The sequence below is a fragment of the Mchenga conophoros genome, linkage group LG7 (genome assembly GCF_057382185.1).
Source record: "Mchenga conophoros isolate Kocher_MC1m ecotype Shallow Benthic linkage group LG7, M_conophoros_male_GT1.1, whole genome shotgun sequence".
Lineage (NCBI taxonomy): Eukaryota > Metazoa > Chordata > Actinopteri > Cichliformes > Cichlidae > Mchenga > Mchenga conophoros.
In genome coordinates this window covers 64398399-64418043 of record NC_140532.1, presented here as the reverse complement: position 1 = coordinate 64418043, position 19645 = coordinate 64398399, and the positions used below count along the sequence as shown (strand labels likewise).

The following is a 19645-nucleotide window of genomic DNA, read 5'->3' as shown; positions in this document are numbered from 1 at the left end:
GGTGTCTTCCAGAAACTGGCAGTAGGACTGGGAGTTGAGCTTGACTCCATCCTCAACCCGAAAAGGCCCCACAAGCTCATCTTTGATGATACCAGCCCAAACCAGTACTGCACCTCCACCTTGCTGGCGTCTGAGTCGGACTGGAGCTCTCTGCCCTTTACCAATCCAGCCACGGGCCCATCCATCTGGCCCATCAAGACTCACTCTCATTTCATCAGTCCATAAAACCTTAGAAAAACCAGTCTTGAGATATTTCTTGGCCCAGTCTTGACGTTTCAGCTTATGTGTCTTGTTCAGTGGTGGTCGTCTTTCAGCCTTTCTTACCTTGGCCATGTCTCTGAGTATTGCACACCTTGTGCTTTTGGGCACTCCAGTGATGTTGCAGCTTTGAAATATGGCCAAACTGGTGGCAAGTGGCATCTTGGCAGCTGCACGCTTGACTTTTCTCAGTTCATGGGCAGTTATTTTGCGCCTTGGTTTTTCCACACGCTTCTTGTGACCCTGTTGATTATTTTGAATGAAACACTTGATTGTTCGATGATCACGCTTCAGAAGCTTTGCAATTTTGAGACTGCTGCATCCCTCTGCAAGATATCTCACTATTTTTGACTTTTCTGAGCCTGTCAAGTCCTTCTTTTGACCCATTTTGCCAAAGGAAAGGACGTTGCCTAATAATTATGCACACCTGATATAATGTGTTGATGTCATTAGACCACACCCCTTCTCATTACAGAGATGCACATCACCTAATATGCTTAATTGGTAGTAGGCTTTCGAGCCTATACAGCTTGGAGTAAGACAACATGCATGAAGAGGATGATGTGGACAAAATACTCATTTGCCTAATAATTCTGCACTCCCTGTACAGTTTCATGGATGCTGTATTTTAGCATTTTTTTTTCCATCCTCTAGTCTTAGTCCAGGGATAGGGAACATTAGTCCTCGAGAGCCAGTGTCCTGCAGGTTTTAGATCTCACCCTGGGTCACCACACCTGAATCAAATGATTAGTTCATTACCAGACCTCTGGAGAACTTCAAGACATGTTGAGGAGCTAATTTAGCCATTTAAATGAGCTGTGTTGGATCAAGGACACATATAAAACCTGCAGGACACCGGCTCTCGAGGCCTGGAGTTGCCTACCCCTGTCTTAGTCTGTAGATATTCAGCCTCTGAGAGTAAAGAGAAATCCAGCATGCAAAGGGACGAAGCAAATATTTCTCTAACTCAGTCTTCAAAGGAAAATGGTTTATTCACTCAGCACATGATGAGCATCCTCGGCCAGTAGCTATCTGTCCTCCTCATGCTTTTCCTTCTCTGTCTCCTCTTCAGCCTAAAACCTCTTGATATAGAATTTATGAAAAGGCTCCATGATAAAGTCAATGTCATACCTCTCATCGCAAAGGCTGACACACTGACGCCTGAGGAGTGCCATCTTTTTAAAAAACAGGTATTTCTGCACATTTGTGTCACATTAAAGGTGCTAACTAAGGCATACTGAGAAACTGAGCTGTTGCATATGTGCCATCATCTTTACTTTCTACAAGCAGCACATACAGTGGCATGCACACATTTGGGCCTCCTTCCATTCAGTAATGTTAAACTAAGCAACATTGTGTATCGTACACCCAATACAAGTGAAGCTAATGTGATATCTTAGCTCTGTGTATGCAGATCTGTTGGTAACTGATCACTTTCTCTCTTCAGATTATGAAAGAGATTCAAGAGCACAAGATTAAAATATACGAGTTTCCAGATGTAGACGAGGATGAGGACAATAAGCTGGTCCGGAAGATCAAGGTAATGAAGGATGCAGTTCTTTTCAAGCTTGACTCAGGGTTTTCCGATTGATCTCCGCAGGGACAACCAAAGATCGGTGTGTCCTTTGTTCAAGGTCCACATATAGCTGCTGCTATCTCACTTATAAGGCTGATTGAATAACTGCTCATCAGATTTAAAGACAGACTGATGAACTTTGGTGACTGTCATGCACATAACTCCCTGACGCAGTCACTGTTGTCATGCATATATGAATATACAGAAAAGGTAAATAAGAAGTGAGATTTCTGGTACCGGATGCTTCCTGGTTTCCATTTGTCATCCAAAAACTGTTGTGTTTGAGCAGACTTTTGTTTCTAAGCGTCAAATGGTCCATGTGGAAAGCAAATCGACAAAAGAGTTTGCTAAAATGCAATTTTGACACCAACAGTTTGTCTGGAAACAGTTTGGCTTTATATTTGCATTATAAACCTTTGCCAGCAAGTCTGGAAACACTGACCATTGCCTCCAGACAAATTCTGACACATCAGCAGATGATAGCTAGCCGGTTCCTGCATTGGCTTTTAGATTTTCATTACAGTTTTGAGATACGCTAGCTGACTTTTGGGAAAACGTGTCAACAGAAAATGCATATTAATTATGTAAATGTTAGAAAATAGGTCCTTATGGTTTTGCTGATCATTTCTCCACTTTTGACTGATGACTTTGACAAAATGAGATGATATAATGATCACAGTGAAAAAGAATGAAAACTTGACAGAAGTATGAATGTGATGAAGGTGACCACTAAAGCTTCAGTGAGTGTTGATGCTTGCTGTTCGGCGGGAAACGCACCTGACTCGTTACAACAGTTAGATGTGAAGTCACACCAGCTTTAAAGCTAAATTTCACTTATATTCCTTTATGGCAAATTTATTCTCTTTATTTGTAGTAGGGCTGGGCGATATGGCCTAAAATCCATATCGCGATATAATTTGAAGCATGTGCGGTAACGATATATATCGCGATATATTCTTTGCTTCTGTATAACGTATTTTCCACACTATAAGGCACACTTAAAATCCTTTAATTTTCTCAAAAATCAAGAGTGTGCCTTATGTATGAATTCTGGTTGTGCTTACTGACCTCAAACCATTTTGGCGTGCAGAAATCTGTTTAAATAATGTTTTGATGGATTGTCACAGTATTACGGCTGCCGTAGTGAGGAACTTCGCAGAGTAATCTGGGTCCAAAACTCCGTCTTCTTCAGGTCCCAAAGTCAAACGAACACTAAGAGTTAAAAACGGTCTAAATTCTTTCATCTTTAATAAAATCATCAGCGTTGCTGCTTTAGCAGGTGTAACAATTAAGTTTAACATCCATGCATCCATGAAAAGAAGTTATTCAATTTAACGGAGTTAGAAGTTAACAGGAAGTTAGCTCGCTAGTTTCCACCTAAACATGACATGCCATGTTCTGATTGAGAGATTTTTGAAACTAATTCTAACTGCTACCACTTCCAACATAAATGAAGACAGAAAACTAAACAGCAGTGACGTTTGTAGGGTTACTGAAGTTGGACTACCTGGTGTATATAATGTTGTGTTACGTGATTGCTAGCGACACAGCTATGTTAGCATAACATTAGGACAGTGAAGCTAGAGGATGGAGGATGTTCAAAGAGAAGATATAAAACAAAGTTCTAAGCTAATCGACCTTAGTGTTCTCCTTTTTAAAAATAAGAATCGATAAGAGAATCAATAATGAATCGAATCGTTAAAAAGAATCGAAAATGGAATCTGAATCGTGAAAATCTTATCAATACCCATCCCTACCCGGCACATCGTTTTCAAACCCCCCACGGTCTTTTTGCTACTCGGGTTAAACAAACCCCAGCAGCTGTCTATTGTATTAAGACATACATGTACACTATTTTTATTAATAGAGATTTCGCTACTGAGGTTAAACATGATATATAAGTCACTTAGATCACTTCTAAATGTTAGTGTTTGGTTTATTTCAGTGTTTTATTTGTTCCTGAGTAAATTGGTTTGGCTGTGATTAAAGTTAAGCTTCATAACATATTAATCACAGTTAAATTAAGAGGGGACGGCAGTAAAAACTCCGGACTTGTGACATCATCAAGTACGCTGGTGTTCCAATTGTACAAATCGCGAGTCCGTGCTCGCGTTCTCGGCAAGTCCGTACTCCCGTGCGGTCTCGGCAAGTCCGGTCTCGCCGAGAACGCAAGTACGTACTTGCCTACTTAGAATTGAGAAAGGGCCCTGAACTAAAATAATGCTCAACTTGTTTGTTCTCCAGGAAAAAATGCCGCTGGCAGTGGTTGGCAGCAATGTCGTTATTGAAGTGAATGGCAAGAAGGTCAGAGGTCGTCAGTACCCATGGGGTGTGGCAGAAGGTAGGTTGACTCGGATCCTGTGCTGGAAAGCAAGTTTTCATTCCGTAGCCAAACCGGAAATCTGTAAAATGACCTAGAAAACAAATGTAGGCCCTTGAAACCTTTTATGATTTGCAGCAATGACGATTATTTTCATCTCTCATCTGGTTTTAAGAGTTGCTGTATGTCACTGCACTTTGGTCAGACAATGACTGATGTGAGAAAGAAGGCTGGAGCATGGTGTTTGAAGGTTGATGGTGTTTGAGAGCGTCCAGCAATAACAGTGTTCTCTATTTTTGGAATGGATGAAGCATGATATTTCTGAGTGTGGAACACGGTGCATGTTCTCCACAACAACCCCCTGTACCTACTCAGTGTGTTAACTACCAGCTAACACAACGACTTGTCAAAATGTAAACAAGGAAATCTGTTCATAAATGATCAAATGCAACCCATAAAAGACAAAATATCACGTTGTGTAATGTGAAAATTTCTTAGAGAGGTCTTTCTTAAAAGCCTTTGCCTTTCTAAGAACTTTGCTAATCACTAAAGCTCTTGTTTCCACCTCCTGCAAACTATAAATAAAAGAATAGTACCTTTTGTGAGCTGAAAGGAACCCTGTGGCATTGATCAAACTGACACACAAACAAGATCCCTCCCAACCCAGTTAGAGTAGACTTGAGACCTAGTCAGGTTTGGGTCTTTTGTACCTGAGTATCAACTGGAATCTTCAAGACTCAGACTTAACCTCTAGGACCAACTTCATCCACTAAGTTGGGGGCCATTGAGTAGCCAAAACGCCTCCAATAAGATGAGACCTGTTTGTCAACAGCAGTATCAACTAGCTCTAATGAAGATTTTTCACCATTCATAGAAGACATTATATCATCAATTAACCTACCAATGGGAAGTGCCTGGGAGATCAGCAAAAAGTGTGTTCACTGCCAACCCTTGGACCTTGCTCAAACCACGGCTTTGCTTCATCAGACACAACAACAAGTCCACATATAGCCACATTCTGACCACACGTTGCTCTGGAGTCTAAGAACTTTTTCTACTTGTTTTTCCACCAGAGGAACCAGTTTGTTGTTTTTTTCCCCACTAGAGTCTAATTGTTCTTAGAGTTGTACTTTCCAAAACCCTAGGGATAAAACTGGGACTTTTATATTCTCTGTCATTGCAAACAACTCCTGTAGATTGAACGGCAATGAAGTCCAGGTCCTGTTAAGCATTTATGTAGAAGTGAAGGTTTGGGCTGTCTTTAATACATCAATTATAATTTGGTTTTGCAGGGTTTTAAACTCTGATTAATACATTGTTAATACAAGACTTTGTACACTACCCCCAGAACTGCATATACATGAAGTCACACATACTGCCAGGACTGTGTGAATGTACTTGAATCTGTTGGGATCCCAATTACATTTTGACAAGTAAAAGGTTATCTGGTTGGTTGTTTCTACATTCTTACCTTGTACACCTACCTCTCCTCCCTTCAGTACACACACAAAACCACAACTCCTTTTGCTAGTGTTAGACCCCATAGGGATTCTGGAAAAGGAGGAATAGGTGTAATTTGGGGTGTCACCGATAGCCGCAATGAACTCTTCTTGCTCTTACTGGCTTGTTCACTTTGATTTGTGTTCTGGAAGGTAATTTGCTGTACATATATCTTTCTCACTATATATATTTATATATAAAGTAATATACAGTTTTATTCTCTGTGGTTGACCGTTTATCAGTCTTTCACTATTTCATTCTTTTCTCTCTTTTTTTCTTTTCTTTTTTTTTTTCTTTGTCTATTCTGTTCCATGACTGACAGAGGGCATTTTTGGTAAACAAAGCCATCTTTCACTTTATTTCAGCCTCATTTTTCTCCCCCACTCTTCCTTCCCTAAAGTATATCCCCTCCTCCCTCCTGCCAGTATCTGCCCATTCCTCCTTTCCTTCCACTTTTCTGTTGCTGTGCTCTCTCATCATTAGGCTGATGGTCAAACCAATTCTCTAATCAGACTTGGGCTTTCTTAATATCTTCCAAACACTCACCTTATTTTGAAAGCACAAAAAGAAATGTTGACAATTATTTTGAAACACCCACCAAACACATTCATGTGTTCCTGGTAGACTCTCGCCCCTACGCTCTTTGTTAATACTTAGTCTGAATTAGCCTCTAGAAAAAGCAACCTGGTTCTTGATAGAAACTTAGAGATACCCACTTAAAGAATCTGTAAGACATTCATATCAGACCCTACAGTGAGCCAGTTATATGAACTAACACATTTACAGTTTTAGGGTTTTTTGGTATTTGGAACCCCCCCAAAAATCTGAGAACATTGTCGAGGAAAGAATTAAAACTAAATATCTCACTCACTCACTCACCTTATCATTCAACAGATCAGGAATGTTTCTAATGTTAACTTCAGGGCAGTGTAATGAAGGAGAAAGATGACACCAACAGTGCTTGTTTCACTCAAACATTTTGAGTGGGAAATCTACAAGAGGGTTATACAAGCACCTGCAATCTAGAATGTCCACTAGCAAAATAATGGCCAGCAAGCAGATTGCTTTAAACACAAAATAATTGAGACCGGGGGCATCAAATATAAGGCTTGGGGGCCAGAATCAGCCTGGCAAAGACTCCATTCCCACCAATTGGATGGCTTTGGAAAATGTAAAGAAAGACTTAAATGTTGGACGTATCTGCATTTTCACAAGTCTTGCACCTTTTTCTATTGATAACAGTCTCCCCAATGGCCACTAACAAAACACAGAAACTGGAGTTTCATTGGTCCGGTCAACAGAAGCCCAAAGTTGGCTGCATGTGGCCCACAATTTAAATGATTTTGAAATTCTTGATCCAGACTGACTTAAGTCAGATGAGCAAGGCTACATAAGCCTTATTATGTCACTTTGAGTGTTCATAATCATGCTGTATGCTAGTTATTAACATGGGGCAAGAGGTCTAGTGATCTACCAGGGAGTCGCATGACTGATTATTTATGTTATCTGATCTCAGAATTTGAAATCCAACTTTAAAAATGGAACATAATTTAAATTAATTACTACTTAAATCATTGTGATATTTTTGACTATATATATTGTATCCATTAATCAGTTGTTGTTGCCCCAACATAATTACTAAAATCTGGGAACAGTGTGACATTTAGCAAGTTAAGAAACACAAACGGTGAGATGATTGGGCTCATTTTGAAAAGATTATGCTTACCCAGGTTCTCTAAACCACTTTATTTGCAATCAGGCTCAAATAAGTATACCTGACTTTAAAATATGCTGAACCAAAGTCGGGTATGCACTATGAAGGCAAAAGATGACCTGCTTAAAGGCTGCACAACAAGGTCTTTGGTCGTGGCTCAGAAGTGATAGTCCTGCATTGTGCGATGTGATGGCCTTGGGCCCTTGGCCTAGCAAATCCGACAGTGTTTAATTTTTAAGATTGCCATATCACAGTTTGGCTGCTGGCATAACCTATTTACATCCATAACAAAGAAGCATTAAATGAGATGCTAATTAGTAAGACTGTTGTGGGGAAAACATAACCAACCCAGACAGAACAGATGGAGCAACACGTGCAAAACCAAATGTCTGGGATGCCAACTTTAGTTGAGTTAGCAGACGTTTTCGGTTTTCTGCACCCTCCAGCCGTCGTGGCCTGGCAGCATGGGGCTGCAGTGCTTAGCACTGTCACTTCACAGCAAAAATGTCCTGGATTCAAATCCACCAGCTGGCTGAGGCCTTCCTGTATAGTTTGCATGTTCTCCTCATGCCTTAATGGGGTCTGTGTGAGTGCCTCAGCTTCCTCGCATAGTCCAGAGACAGCATAAATCACCTTTGGGTGTGACTTTTAAGTATGAATGCTTGTCTGTCTCTGTGTATTAGCCTGCGACAGACTGGCAACTTCTCCAATATGTACCCCCTCTCTCACCCTATGAAATCTGAGATGGACTCCAGTCCAAGTGTAATCCTGAACTGGAAAAGTGGTGGAAAATGGATGAATGGCATCAAAGCCTATGATTTACTAGGTATTATAATTGTATAGGCTACATAATTGACACTCTAGTGAACCTAGGTCTGGTGGACCTATACTGTACAGTTTGGTTTGCAATAAACTTACAGATTTCTGAAATCTCAAACCCTGAGCCTTTAAAAAATGTGAAGATATGATTAAGGTCTGGTTCCAAATGAATTCTGAAACCAAGCAGACAAAGTCCAGGACTTTCTGCTGTGGTAAAGGTGTGAATTCTAAACCGAAACTATGGTTAAGTATTGGAGTCAGCTTCCTTGGAACTGTTAAGGTTATCTTATCGTCAATTAATGTCAGTGTAAATCGTGTGGTAACCAGCAATGGTAACACACAGATTCATTCCAAAGCAGCTTCAGCTCCATGCTAAGGACATTGTTCATTAAGTCAATGAAAAGCATTTTTAGGTTCAGTATAATGCAAGCAGGGCATTTTTCTTTCTCCTTGTATGAGACAAGTTCTCATACAAGCTAAACGTTATATTGAAAACACTCTGCTAGAAGTAAATGTTAGAAACCACAGGTTTAAAGCTCATATGACTGACTGCTTGTGTTTCTTATGACACCAAGTTCCTTTTTTTAAAGATACTCATATGTTCCCAGATCCCACTCTACTCTAAATATTGACCAGTCTATTGGTCAAAGTAACCACAACCTACTTTATGATGCATTTAAAGATATTTCCTCTCAATTTCCTTTCAAATCTACCAGCAGATGTAAAGCTTTGTCCCAGGTCTGATGCTGTGAATAATCATGGAGAAAACTAGAGGCTGTTTGGTGCTGAAGCTCCAGCTGTAATCGAAACATCACTCTAACACTGTGGTTTCCGTCTTTGCTCCGATGGTGTCAAACAAACTGCTGAGTCTTCACCACAAGGTTCCTTTCACTAAGAGATGAAATGGCTGGTGTGGGCTGAGGATTGTCTGCAGGCCTTATTGTATCATCGGAACAAGGACTGGGAGCCACCATTATAACACATTGCTTATAGGTTCATGAGCAGATAATAGAGAGTTAGAAATTTGCAGAAGGGCATGTAGCAGCTTATTTAAGTCATTAAGGTAACATGTGGCTTGGTATCATGAACTCTCACTCATTAGCGTACTTGGAATTTTAATCTAAGGCTGTGAACGTGTTTGCACACACACTTAATGCATGTTGGAGATTAAAGGTTGTTTGCTCTTGTTTCATTAAGCCAACGCAGTTCATCATCATGGCCTAAATAAACACTCCAATTAGACAGAGCACTCAGGCTCAAAATACCTGATGCACTGTTAACATCCATCATATTCTGATTGACTAATAAAGAACAAAAATCACACGAATTATCATAAAAATCTACAATATGCATCAGGTGTTTTCTGCCATTCATCAATAATAAAACGAATCAATTGCAATTGTTTTATTTTTTTCCTATGACCTTTGATCCCACGTAGCTCCTCTACTTGTCCCCTCTCTGAGACTTTCGCCCCCAATTGGTCATGCAGAGAACTTCATATAACACCCTGCTCCTTTCAACCGCCACACTCCCTCTACAAGCCCTGCGCTCTTTAGCCAGTCAGCTTGGACACATGCAGGTTTTGGTGTTGATCAGGGCCAAATCTGGGCTGAATCTGGGCCAAAATGCAGGCCTGTTATGGGCCAAGTGTGAGCCGTAAACCCAGCTGCTCCAGACCCAGATTTAGCCCCCTGCTGGGCGCAGACAGTAACTGAAAAACCGTACCCCTCCCCTCCGTCAGAGCTCCCTCCTCTAGAAGAGACAGGAGGTCAATGGCTGGCTTGGGAGGCCAAGAGGCGGGACTGCTTAAGTTTCATCAATGGTAAGGTGTCCTCCTTGTTCACTCCCCTGATGATGATTGACTGCGAAGTGGGGTGAAGGCGAGCCAATAAAGGAGCAGCACGTTTGATGAAGAGGAGGCTTGGAGATCTACCATATACATCTTCAGCAGCAGTTTATCTGCAGTTCTTTTCCAGAATCCCATCTGACCTCGTAACCTTGTCTTTTGTTGTTGAGCTGAAACTCACAGTCATCTAACTGTACCATGTCGAAATGACATCACTTATGTTTGCTGTTTTTGACCAGGAGCTGTAGTTTGTTCTAGCTGCGTGGTGTCTCTGGGTCCGTTTGTAAAAGGCTGTGGTCAGATAGGAGGCAGACTAAATGTGAAGATGCCTGTTCGTAGTGATGTACCCACAGAGAGTTAACACTAAATCCTGCATATTTGGCGTCTTTCAGATTATTTCTTTGGTTTGCAGGATTACTCTTGCAGTTCGCTCTCATAGCCCATCTCACTTCCAGCCGCAGCAGCAGAGATGAAGCTTTGAGTGCTGATGATTTGCTAATCACTTAGATGTAAGACTTTAGGGTTAAACAGAGTGTCTGTGTCTCAGATAAAGCCCACTACAGGTCCCAGGATGGTGGGCTCATAACGTTCAGAGGTTTCTCCACACTTTCCATCCTCCGTGCTTGCCGTCTTCAGTACGGAGCAGAAAGGGACAAAGTAGCAGTCAGTACGAGGCGGTAGCACCTACCCACTGCTAGGTAGTTAATAGTGGGAAAAAATGTAAAAGCAAAATTTTCAGGCATTAAATTTGCAATACAGAGTATGTGATGTGGAAGTATCTGTAGTTGGAGCATCTACATCCTATGTGATCATGGCCTGATATCTTCCCACCCTTTGTTTTTTGTTTTGTTTTGTTTTTTTAAATCAGTCTGCCACTTCTACTGATACTTTACCACACCTTTATTTCTCCCCCTTTTAAACCGAGTACGCCTGAAAAATGCCTCGCTGTCCGTGTACCCCTCCCTCTGTAACCGCTGGGTGAATGAACTTTACAACATGTTGCATCTGTTTGTGTGTATTTGTATTAATAGTTTTAATCTTTTTTTCACTGTATCACTGTACTGAATATGTTTGATATAATAACACACTTAATTTGATGACATTCTGCTGGGACTGCTTCTGTATCATCATATCAGGGTGACAGCTGATTACTCAGTTACTCAGCAGTTAGACAGCCATGGAGTGTAAAAATATGTAGATAATGATGCTTGAGATTCATTTCTAGCTTAAGACATAGTGATAATTACTGTGATTGTTACAGTGAGAACTCTTCATTTGTAATGATTCTGATCTTTGTCTCTCTCTCCCTCTGTTTTCCTCTCACTTCCTGTGTGTTTCAGTCGAGAATGGGGAACACTGCGACTTCACTGTGCTGCGCAACATGCTGATCAGGTGCACAATTTACTCCCCAGATTCACTTTGACAAATGCAATGTTATATAGAGTTTGTAAGATCCACAGTGGCCACTAGAAGCCAGAATTATCCTCTGACTCTACTTTAGACTGGATATAGACTGGATCAGCTGTGTGGATGTAGCAACTGTTTAAATATCTTTCTGCAGCTCCTCCTGGTGTGTGAATGAAGAGATCTGCAGTTTGTGTAAATTTGAAACTTATTCGGTGATCTAATTTTTCATTACACCTTAACCAGAGTATGTACATGTCAAATTTAAAGCCATTTAAAATAAAAAATAAAAAGTTTTTTACAGCCAGGTGCTGGTACTCAAATGCACTTAATTAAGTCATCAGCAAGTGTGAGCACCTCTATAAAAGCAGAAGTTTTGGTAGGTTGCTGGTCTTGAGAATTCGCGTGTACTGAATAATGCCACGGTCTTCTCGCGAGTCGATGTCCCAGCAAATTCAGCCCAAGCTCAGACTGTGCAATACTCAGAGAAACTAGAGAAACAGGAGTGCTATCTCAATATACAGGCCTCAGTTAGAAAGTTAAACATTAAAGTTCATTACAGTACAATTGGGGAAAAGACCGAACAAGTACGATTTGTGTCTAAGGGTTGTCAGGAGACAACCTTTTTGCTCTAGAAAGAGCGTGGCAGTACGGCTTAGACTTCTGTATAATTCACAGCGACACCTTTAGCAAAAACCAAACGGTGTGTCGGCCCAAACGCCTCATACAACCGTCAGCACGGTGGTGGAGGGCTGATGATTTGGGCTTCATCGAGTTGTCGATGATTTGTATACCAAAGTGTTCCAGAGTCTGCCTGACAGCTGAAGCTTGGCCTAAATTGAGTCATATATCAGGAAATGATCCCAAGTACAGCAGCAAATCTACAACAGAATGCTATAGTGGTTCAAAGCACAGGATGATATAGTCCTGTGAAAAAGTTTTTTCAGTTTGATCTCTTTATATTTAAGACGTCTCTTCTTCTTTTCTCCCCCTTCCATAGGACCCATATGCAGGATCTGAAGGACGTCACCAACAATGTCCACTACGAGAACTACCGCAGTAAGAAACTTGCTGCTGTCACGTGTAATGGTGTGGACACCTCCAAGACCAAGGGACAGCTCACCAAGTAAGGCCCAGCCAGAAATAGACCATCAGTCTGTAAGGGCCAGTGTTGGGACTAACGCTTTATTAAGTAACGCGTTACAGTAACTACGTTATTATTGTGGTAACGAGCACGGTAACTAGTTATTATGCCAAAATCAGGAACACGTTGTTACTGGGATTTAGATTGGTGGCTATCGCAGAGCTTCCACAGATTCAGTAACATTAGCAAGTGGAGGAGAGACCCGAGTGTCAGGTGAACTGAACTTCAGGTAAAAAGTTATGACCTGCAGTCTATATGGGTCAGATATAGGTGGAGTTTATTTTCGTTATGCTGACTTTTTCGTACTGCGTACTAGCTACCATGACGGAGTTTCTATACAGCTGTTCATCAGAGCTGAACAGGTGATTGAGAAACAGGTTTACCTTTTAGGTGACATGAATGAGTTGAAGGGAAGTTATGAACTGTTTCTGAGAGACAAATAACACCAGGATCCTTTTTTATGTAGCTGACAGCTGGTAACTGTGCAGGGGCGGGTCTAGCAAAGTGTTGCCAGGGGGGCATGTAGGGCATTAACAGGGAGAGGGGGGCACAAAGAAATGCTTTTCTTTCTTATTCTCATTTAAAATATCTAGCTTTTAAAAAATAATTATCTGAGTCTTACAACAAATGATTGATAGATTGATACATATATACCATCAGAACAGTGTACATCACTGTCACAACAGCGTTTATTTTCATTCAAAGGCTTTATGATTTTTACTATAATGGTGGGCCGGTCTCTAGTCAAAATGCCCGGGCTGATTTGCCTCGTGGAAATATGCACATTATCTTTTCCTTGCTATTGGTAGGTGGCACAGTGCACTTGTGGCAAGTAAGCAAGCTAGAAGACTGACAAAGTTATGGAAGCAACACATTAACAAGAGAATTCTGAGTAAAACCAAAGTTACTTTCCCTAGTAACTAGTTACTTTGAAAGTAACGAGTAACTTGAATTAACTGAGTTACTTTTGATAGAAGTAACTAGTAATGTAACTAAGTTACTAATTTAAAGTAACTTACCCAACACTGGTAAGGGCACAGAGCAAACTGCTACAGATGTGGAAGCAGCTGTTGTCACAGTAATTCTGTATATGATAGGAACAGAAAGAAAGTATATCTTTACCTTTATCATTATTACTCCAGCATAAAAAGAGTCTCAGGCTAACAACTCAAGAGAAACTAAATTGGCTTCATTTGTCTTTGCTCTTTGTTTCATAAAAATTCATTAGTCATGCACAGAAGTGCAGCAGCTTCTCTGCGAGTGGAGGAGTTTACCGCTCTAAGGGCTGAGGAACAACATTAAACAACATCAAGCCTCTAACCTCTTTCTGTTTCTGCAGGAGTCCCCTGGCTCAGATGGAGGAGGAGCGCAGGGAGCATGTGATGAAAATGAAGAAGATGGAGGCAGAAATGGAACAGGTGTTTGAGATGAAGGTTAAGGAGAAGAAGCAGAAACTGAAGGACTCAGAGGCTGAGGTTAGTTTGAGAAACCATGTACACATAACTACATAATTGTAATATTATTATTACTTGTATTCTTAAAACTTTCTAGTAGGTTTATATTTTTATTTATAACATGACCAATTAGCATTCTTGATTGCGATTAGCTGACCGTTGTAAATTGTTATTACCGGGGTGTTTACTACACTAGTGCTGAGAGCTCAGTGCTCTGCAGCTCACTTGGATCTTTTACTTGAGCCTCCTGTGACAGCTGTGATCGACTCTTTCCATCCTGGAGCTTTAGAAGCTACCGTCGCTCATTTTCCTTTCCCGTCTCTGTCAAATGTTTCGACCTTCAGCTGGAGCGACGCCACGAACAGATGAAGAGGAACCTGGAGGCGCAGTACAAAGAGCTGGAGGAGAAGAGGCGAGTGTTTGAGGAGGAGAAGGCCAACTGGGAGGCTCAGCAGAGAATCCTCGAGCAGCAGAAGCTGGACGCATCCAAGTGAGTAACACTCACATCTGACCCGACACTGTCACCGAAGGTTAACGCTCTGAGCCACGTCTTTTTAGTCCAGCGATCACAGATCATGTGTTCTGGTCTTGCAACATTACAGATTGTGTATTTGATTATTGAACCACACTTGAAATCTTGCTTATTTAATTTATGGATTCTTACTTGAAAAAAGCAGCACTTGAACTTTAAAGCTCAAGTTTTTTAGTTCAGTGTTATATAAAAGTATTGAGGCTTTTAATTTTTTTTAATGCTGGACACAGACAAATTCATTAGAACAAATGTGGAGTTAGTTTTACTAGTTTTAGGCCTCTTCATTATTCAGACATTTAAAATAAAAATCAAACAAAATGGAAAATGGAGAGAAATAATAATTAAATATGGCATATCCACATTTCACTAATAAAGTCTGAAGCCTGCGTTTTTGTTTCCGCTGACTTGATCTCGTGTTCTCGCTCTCTGCTCACAGGACGATGGAGAAGAACAAGAAGAAAGGAAAGATCTTCTGAAGAGAGACGCGACTGCTCGCTCCAAACTTGTTTCCTTTGATCCTGTCTGAAGTTCACATTGTAACGTGGTCCTCAGAACACACAACAGAACATAACACATGGCATAACAACTCTCTGTGGAAGCCATTTACACACACACATATATATGTACACACACACACACACACACACACACAAAACAGCTCACACGCTCGTCTCTCTGCAGGGTTTTACTGTATCTCTTTAAACCTGTCTGTTTCCATGGGGAATGCATGTGTTTGTGAAATTCTATTTTCCTATATTTCCTGACAAGGAGAAGTTTGAGTTCCTCTGAGTTTTCAGTGCGGCGTTAACACATGGCAGGGACCATGCATAGCCATCGTTCACAAGTAGTAGTTGTATGTTCGCTAAGTATTCATAGATCTGCAGATATACCAACTCTTTCTTTTACTGTTCTAAAGATTTAACAGGCATGTGCACACTAAAGCTGTGAGGAGAAGGTAAAGTGTACGTGAGGGAAGGCAACTGAATGATTCTGGGTCTGAGGAGAGAGGTCAGGTGGAGCGGAGGCCCGGTCTCACCGCAAACTGCCAAAAACTAAACTGGTCGCGCTAGCATAGCGTTCAAGCTAACATGCTTGACTGCCTGAAAACGTCCCGGCAGCATTTTACTGAAATACTGGCTCGTTCCCGTGTGCCGTTCAATAAAGACAGTGTGAAGGTGAACTGTGATTGTTAGGTACCTGTTAACATTAGGAGCTGTTTGAAATGGAGCGTGATCACAACACATCTCCCATCACTAAATACATGTTTTAAATAATGTTTTAGTAAAAGTGCTTCTCAGACTTTTCTCATTAGCAAATTCAGCCCTGCAATAAAATTACTTTGTCCAATTAAAAAAAATCTTAGAATAAAAGTGTAGTTTTTTTAGCTTTTAAGTAAAAATAAAACGATGCAGAGTTGGTTTACATTCCAGAGCTCGTTCACGTGTTAGCAATTACATGTTTTAAGTTAAAGAACTTTATCTCGTCAGACACACAAAACAAGCAAAACACATTTTTAACATGAGCAAATGCATCTGAGTAATATAGAAATTACAAATTAAAACGAATCTATTAAAATTTGCCTCCTGTACTTTGAATAGCTTTATTAGTAAATACACTTTTCTCCTGTTCCAAATGCATCTTTTAATACTTCTTGTTTTCTTTTAAGTCACCCAAAAAAAGTCATTTTGAGGTCATTTAGCAGTGTTATTATATATTCAGTGATCTACAAACATAAAGGCCGCTCTCCTTTGTGACAGAAAACTTAAATATCTGTTAACAGCTTCCTAGCAAAAACTACTCTCTATTTTGGACTCTGTACCTTCAAAATTTTAGTGTCCAGGTACAAATACAGAGATTTATTTTGAAAGATTTGCCAGATTTGTGGCTGTCGGTGGACCGGGCCTTCAGATTGGATCATGCTGCAGGAGTTTCTTTACTAAATGTTTTGTCTGAGGACGTGTTCGGATCTAAAGCTTGCAGTCTGGAGGGGAGGAAGTCATGTGTGTCACAGCAGCCAAGATATCGTCATTGCAGTGTGTGTTAACTATTTTTGAATAAACGACAATATGCAAAAAGCCTGATCGGTGTCTGAAAACTTTACAGGTTACAGTGCTAATAAAGATGTTTTATATTGTAACGTGAGTGATGGATGTTGTCTTAGACCCGAAACCCTGATGTTCACGATTCTGTGACATTTTTCCTTTTGGGTCCAACCACCAAAGGGACGACTCATCAGAAAGCTGAAATCTTCCTTTCACCTTCCTTTTACGAAGACGTTTGCCAAAAACAGCCAAAACTTTGTGTTTGGCTTTATTTTAGATTATTATATATGTATATGTTCCAAACAGCTTGTGCACGCAACAAAACGCCAGCCCTCTGTTAAACAGGTTATATAAATGACATGTTCAGGAGCTTTCCCAGAGTTGTCATGTTTTATTTTCATATGACGATTATATTAATACTCTATATACGGTTGAAGAAAGACTCTTTAATTCCCTTGTAGTTTTCTTAAATGTTTTAGTGTGGCTAGGCGTGGTTTGCGGTGCCGTGCAGGGAGGGTGGACACCTGCACGGCATCCGCAGTCATTCCCCGTCCACTTAAAATCTGTACTGGTTCCTGTGATTGGGGTTGTTGGTATGTTGATCTGGCAGCAGGAGAGCTGCAGCTGTGTCTTTGTAACAGCAACCATGCGTTTGAGAAGTAATAAAATAAAGTATGCTGCAAAGCATGTTCATGTCGTCGGTATTGCCGTGGTCATCTACATTTAGATTACCGTATTTTTCGCACTATAAGGCACACTTAAAATCCTTTAATGTTTAATTTTGATCAAAAATCAACAATGCACCTTATAATCCGGTGAATTCTGGTTGTGCTCACTGACCTCGAGCTGATTTTATGTGGTAGACGGCGCTCAAATATCTGTCAAAATATGTTTTAGTACGACTGTGGTAAGCTAGGAACCCGCACCTTTAATGGATTGTCAGAGCATTACAGCTACCATAATCAGGAGCCTCACGGAGTAATCTGGGTCCTAAACGCCGTCCACTTCAGGTCCCAAAGTCAAACGAACACTGCGAGATCACTGAGAGTTAAAACAGCCTAAATTATTTCATCTTTAATAAATTAATGATCAGCGTTGTTGCTTTACCACGTGTAACAATTAAGTTTAGCATCCAGGCATCCATGAAAACAATTTATTAAATTTACCGTAGTTAGATGTTAGCAGGAACCATGTTCTGACAGAGATTTCTGAGGAAATTAAAACCTACAGCTCTGCTTACACTCCCAACATAAACAAAGAGAGAAAACTAAACAGCAGTGACGTTTGTAGGGTTACTGAAGTTGGACTAGCTGGTATATAATGATGTGCTACGTGATTGCTAGTGAGCTATGTTAGCGTAACATAAACAGTGAAGCTGGAGGATGAACGTTAACTTTTTTCCACTCGATAAGTTAACTTGAGGGTTCCCGATGGTTAGGAATAAATGCAATGGCATGGCAGGATGCTGTAAACAGACCAAACTTCAGTCAGGAGAAGAAGCGCCTTATAATCCGGTGCGCCTTACCGTTCGTCGACAGTTCACCTTTTGGTCCGAAAAATATGGTAGTTTCTCCAACTGCATTTAGAGCAAAAGGGACGAAGCTTATACTTAAGCATATTTCATATTACCATATTGATTTGTTTATGATGGTAATGCTTATATATTGTGTACATACTGGAGGCTGCTCGGTGGCTGTTTTTTCCTCTTTGTTTGTATTTGGTTATTCTTTTTTATATATAAATATATGTCTGGAATGAACCACAATTTGTACTTAGAACAGAACTTGGAGCGTAAAACTCGCCCTAGAAACATTTCCATACATCTATATGATCGCATATAAACTGTTTGCATCTTTGCCAATGAGCGCGCCTTCTCAGGGCCCTTCTGTTGAATTCTCTGGTCCTACAAGTTCAAGAAAGTGATGGAATTTTACTTTGAAATGCTTGGGAACGACTCACCCATCCAATAACAACATGTTAGATACTTTTTTCTTCTTATGTTTTGTAATATTTTCTTTATATATATTTACATATACAAACAGTTTTCTGCTTCTCCTCTTTGTTTCCTCATGTGTTCTGTCTCTAACTGTACATGGTTAAAATTAAAGTTGAAAAAGTTATGCTAGAACTCTAATCGTGTGTATGGATTTCTTTTGAAGTATTAATCATAGAGGACCAGTATGTCCCAATACTTTTGTCCATAATAACTAAAGGCAGCCCCTCCCCCCAGCACTGAATAGATAAACAGAAGAGAACGAATGGATGGATTACTACTGAAATTTTTCATTCAACATTATACCCAAGTTATCAAACTGATATTATGATTGTAAACTCAAAAAATGAAATTGGTGCAAAAAATAAAATAAATATCCTGACTTCATTCACATATTTTTCTGTTAATAGAGGAGTTACAGCTTCACTGTGGAGGATAACACATTACTGTGGCAAACAGTGCAGGCTTGGCCAACTCCAGGCTTCAATGGCCAGTGTCCTGCAGGTTTTAAATTTCACCCTGGGTCAGCGCACCTGAACCAAATGATTAGTTCATTAGCAGGCCTCTGGAGAACTTCAAGACATGTTGAGAAGGTAATTTACCCATTTAAATCAGCTGTTTTGGATCAAGGACACATCTAAAACCTGCAGGATACCGGCCCTTCAGGCCTGGGTTTGGACACCACTGCATTCGTTTTTGTATTAAAGAGGCAGTAAAGGAGGAATAGGATGTGCTGAAACGGGGGGGCCGAAGAAAAACCATCTCATTGAGAACTGTCAGATCGGCCCACAATAAATCATGTAGGCATGCAGACTGCTGGTACCACTGATCCATTTATTAAACAGTTGGGTTTACCTGTCTGTATCTCAGAGACAAACAGGTCCCTGGCTGCTCCAGGCTGCATGCCAAAGTTTCCTCGGGAAATATGCTGAACTCACAGTTGCTCTCTGAGTGTGTTTATCGGTCTGAATGTTAGACGTGCCCACATTTGTGACAGGAAACCTAAAATCTGTTTACACCTTATAGCATGAGCTACTTTTTCC

General features: G+C 40.5%; 1 protein-coding gene across 3 annotated transcripts in view; it reads left to right on the top strand.

Annotated features, from left to right (window-relative positions):
- Window positions 1-18743, top strand: part of LOC146571526 (septin-7-like) — a 69442-nt gene extending 50699 nt beyond the window's left edge. For all 3 annotated transcript variants that reach the window (XM_085280776.1, XM_085280775.1, XM_085280777.1), the window contains exons 6-13: window positions 1331-1448; window positions 1706-1798; window positions 4079-4175; window positions 11374-11425; window positions 12438-12563; window positions 13921-14056; window positions 14380-14525; window positions 15004-18743. In XM_085280776.1, the coding sequence (XP_085136902.1) occupies window positions 1331-1448; window positions 1706-1798; window positions 4079-4175; window positions 11374-11425; window positions 12438-12563; window positions 13921-14056; window positions 14380-14525; window positions 15004-15043 (808 nt within the window). In that variant the 3' untranslated portion in view covers window positions 15044-18743. The remainder of the gene's footprint in view (window positions 1-1330; window positions 1449-1705; window positions 1799-4078; window positions 4176-11373; window positions 11426-12437; window positions 12564-13920; window positions 14057-14379; window positions 14526-15003) is intronic.
- The last annotated feature ends 902 nt before the right edge of the window (window positions 18744-19645 follow it).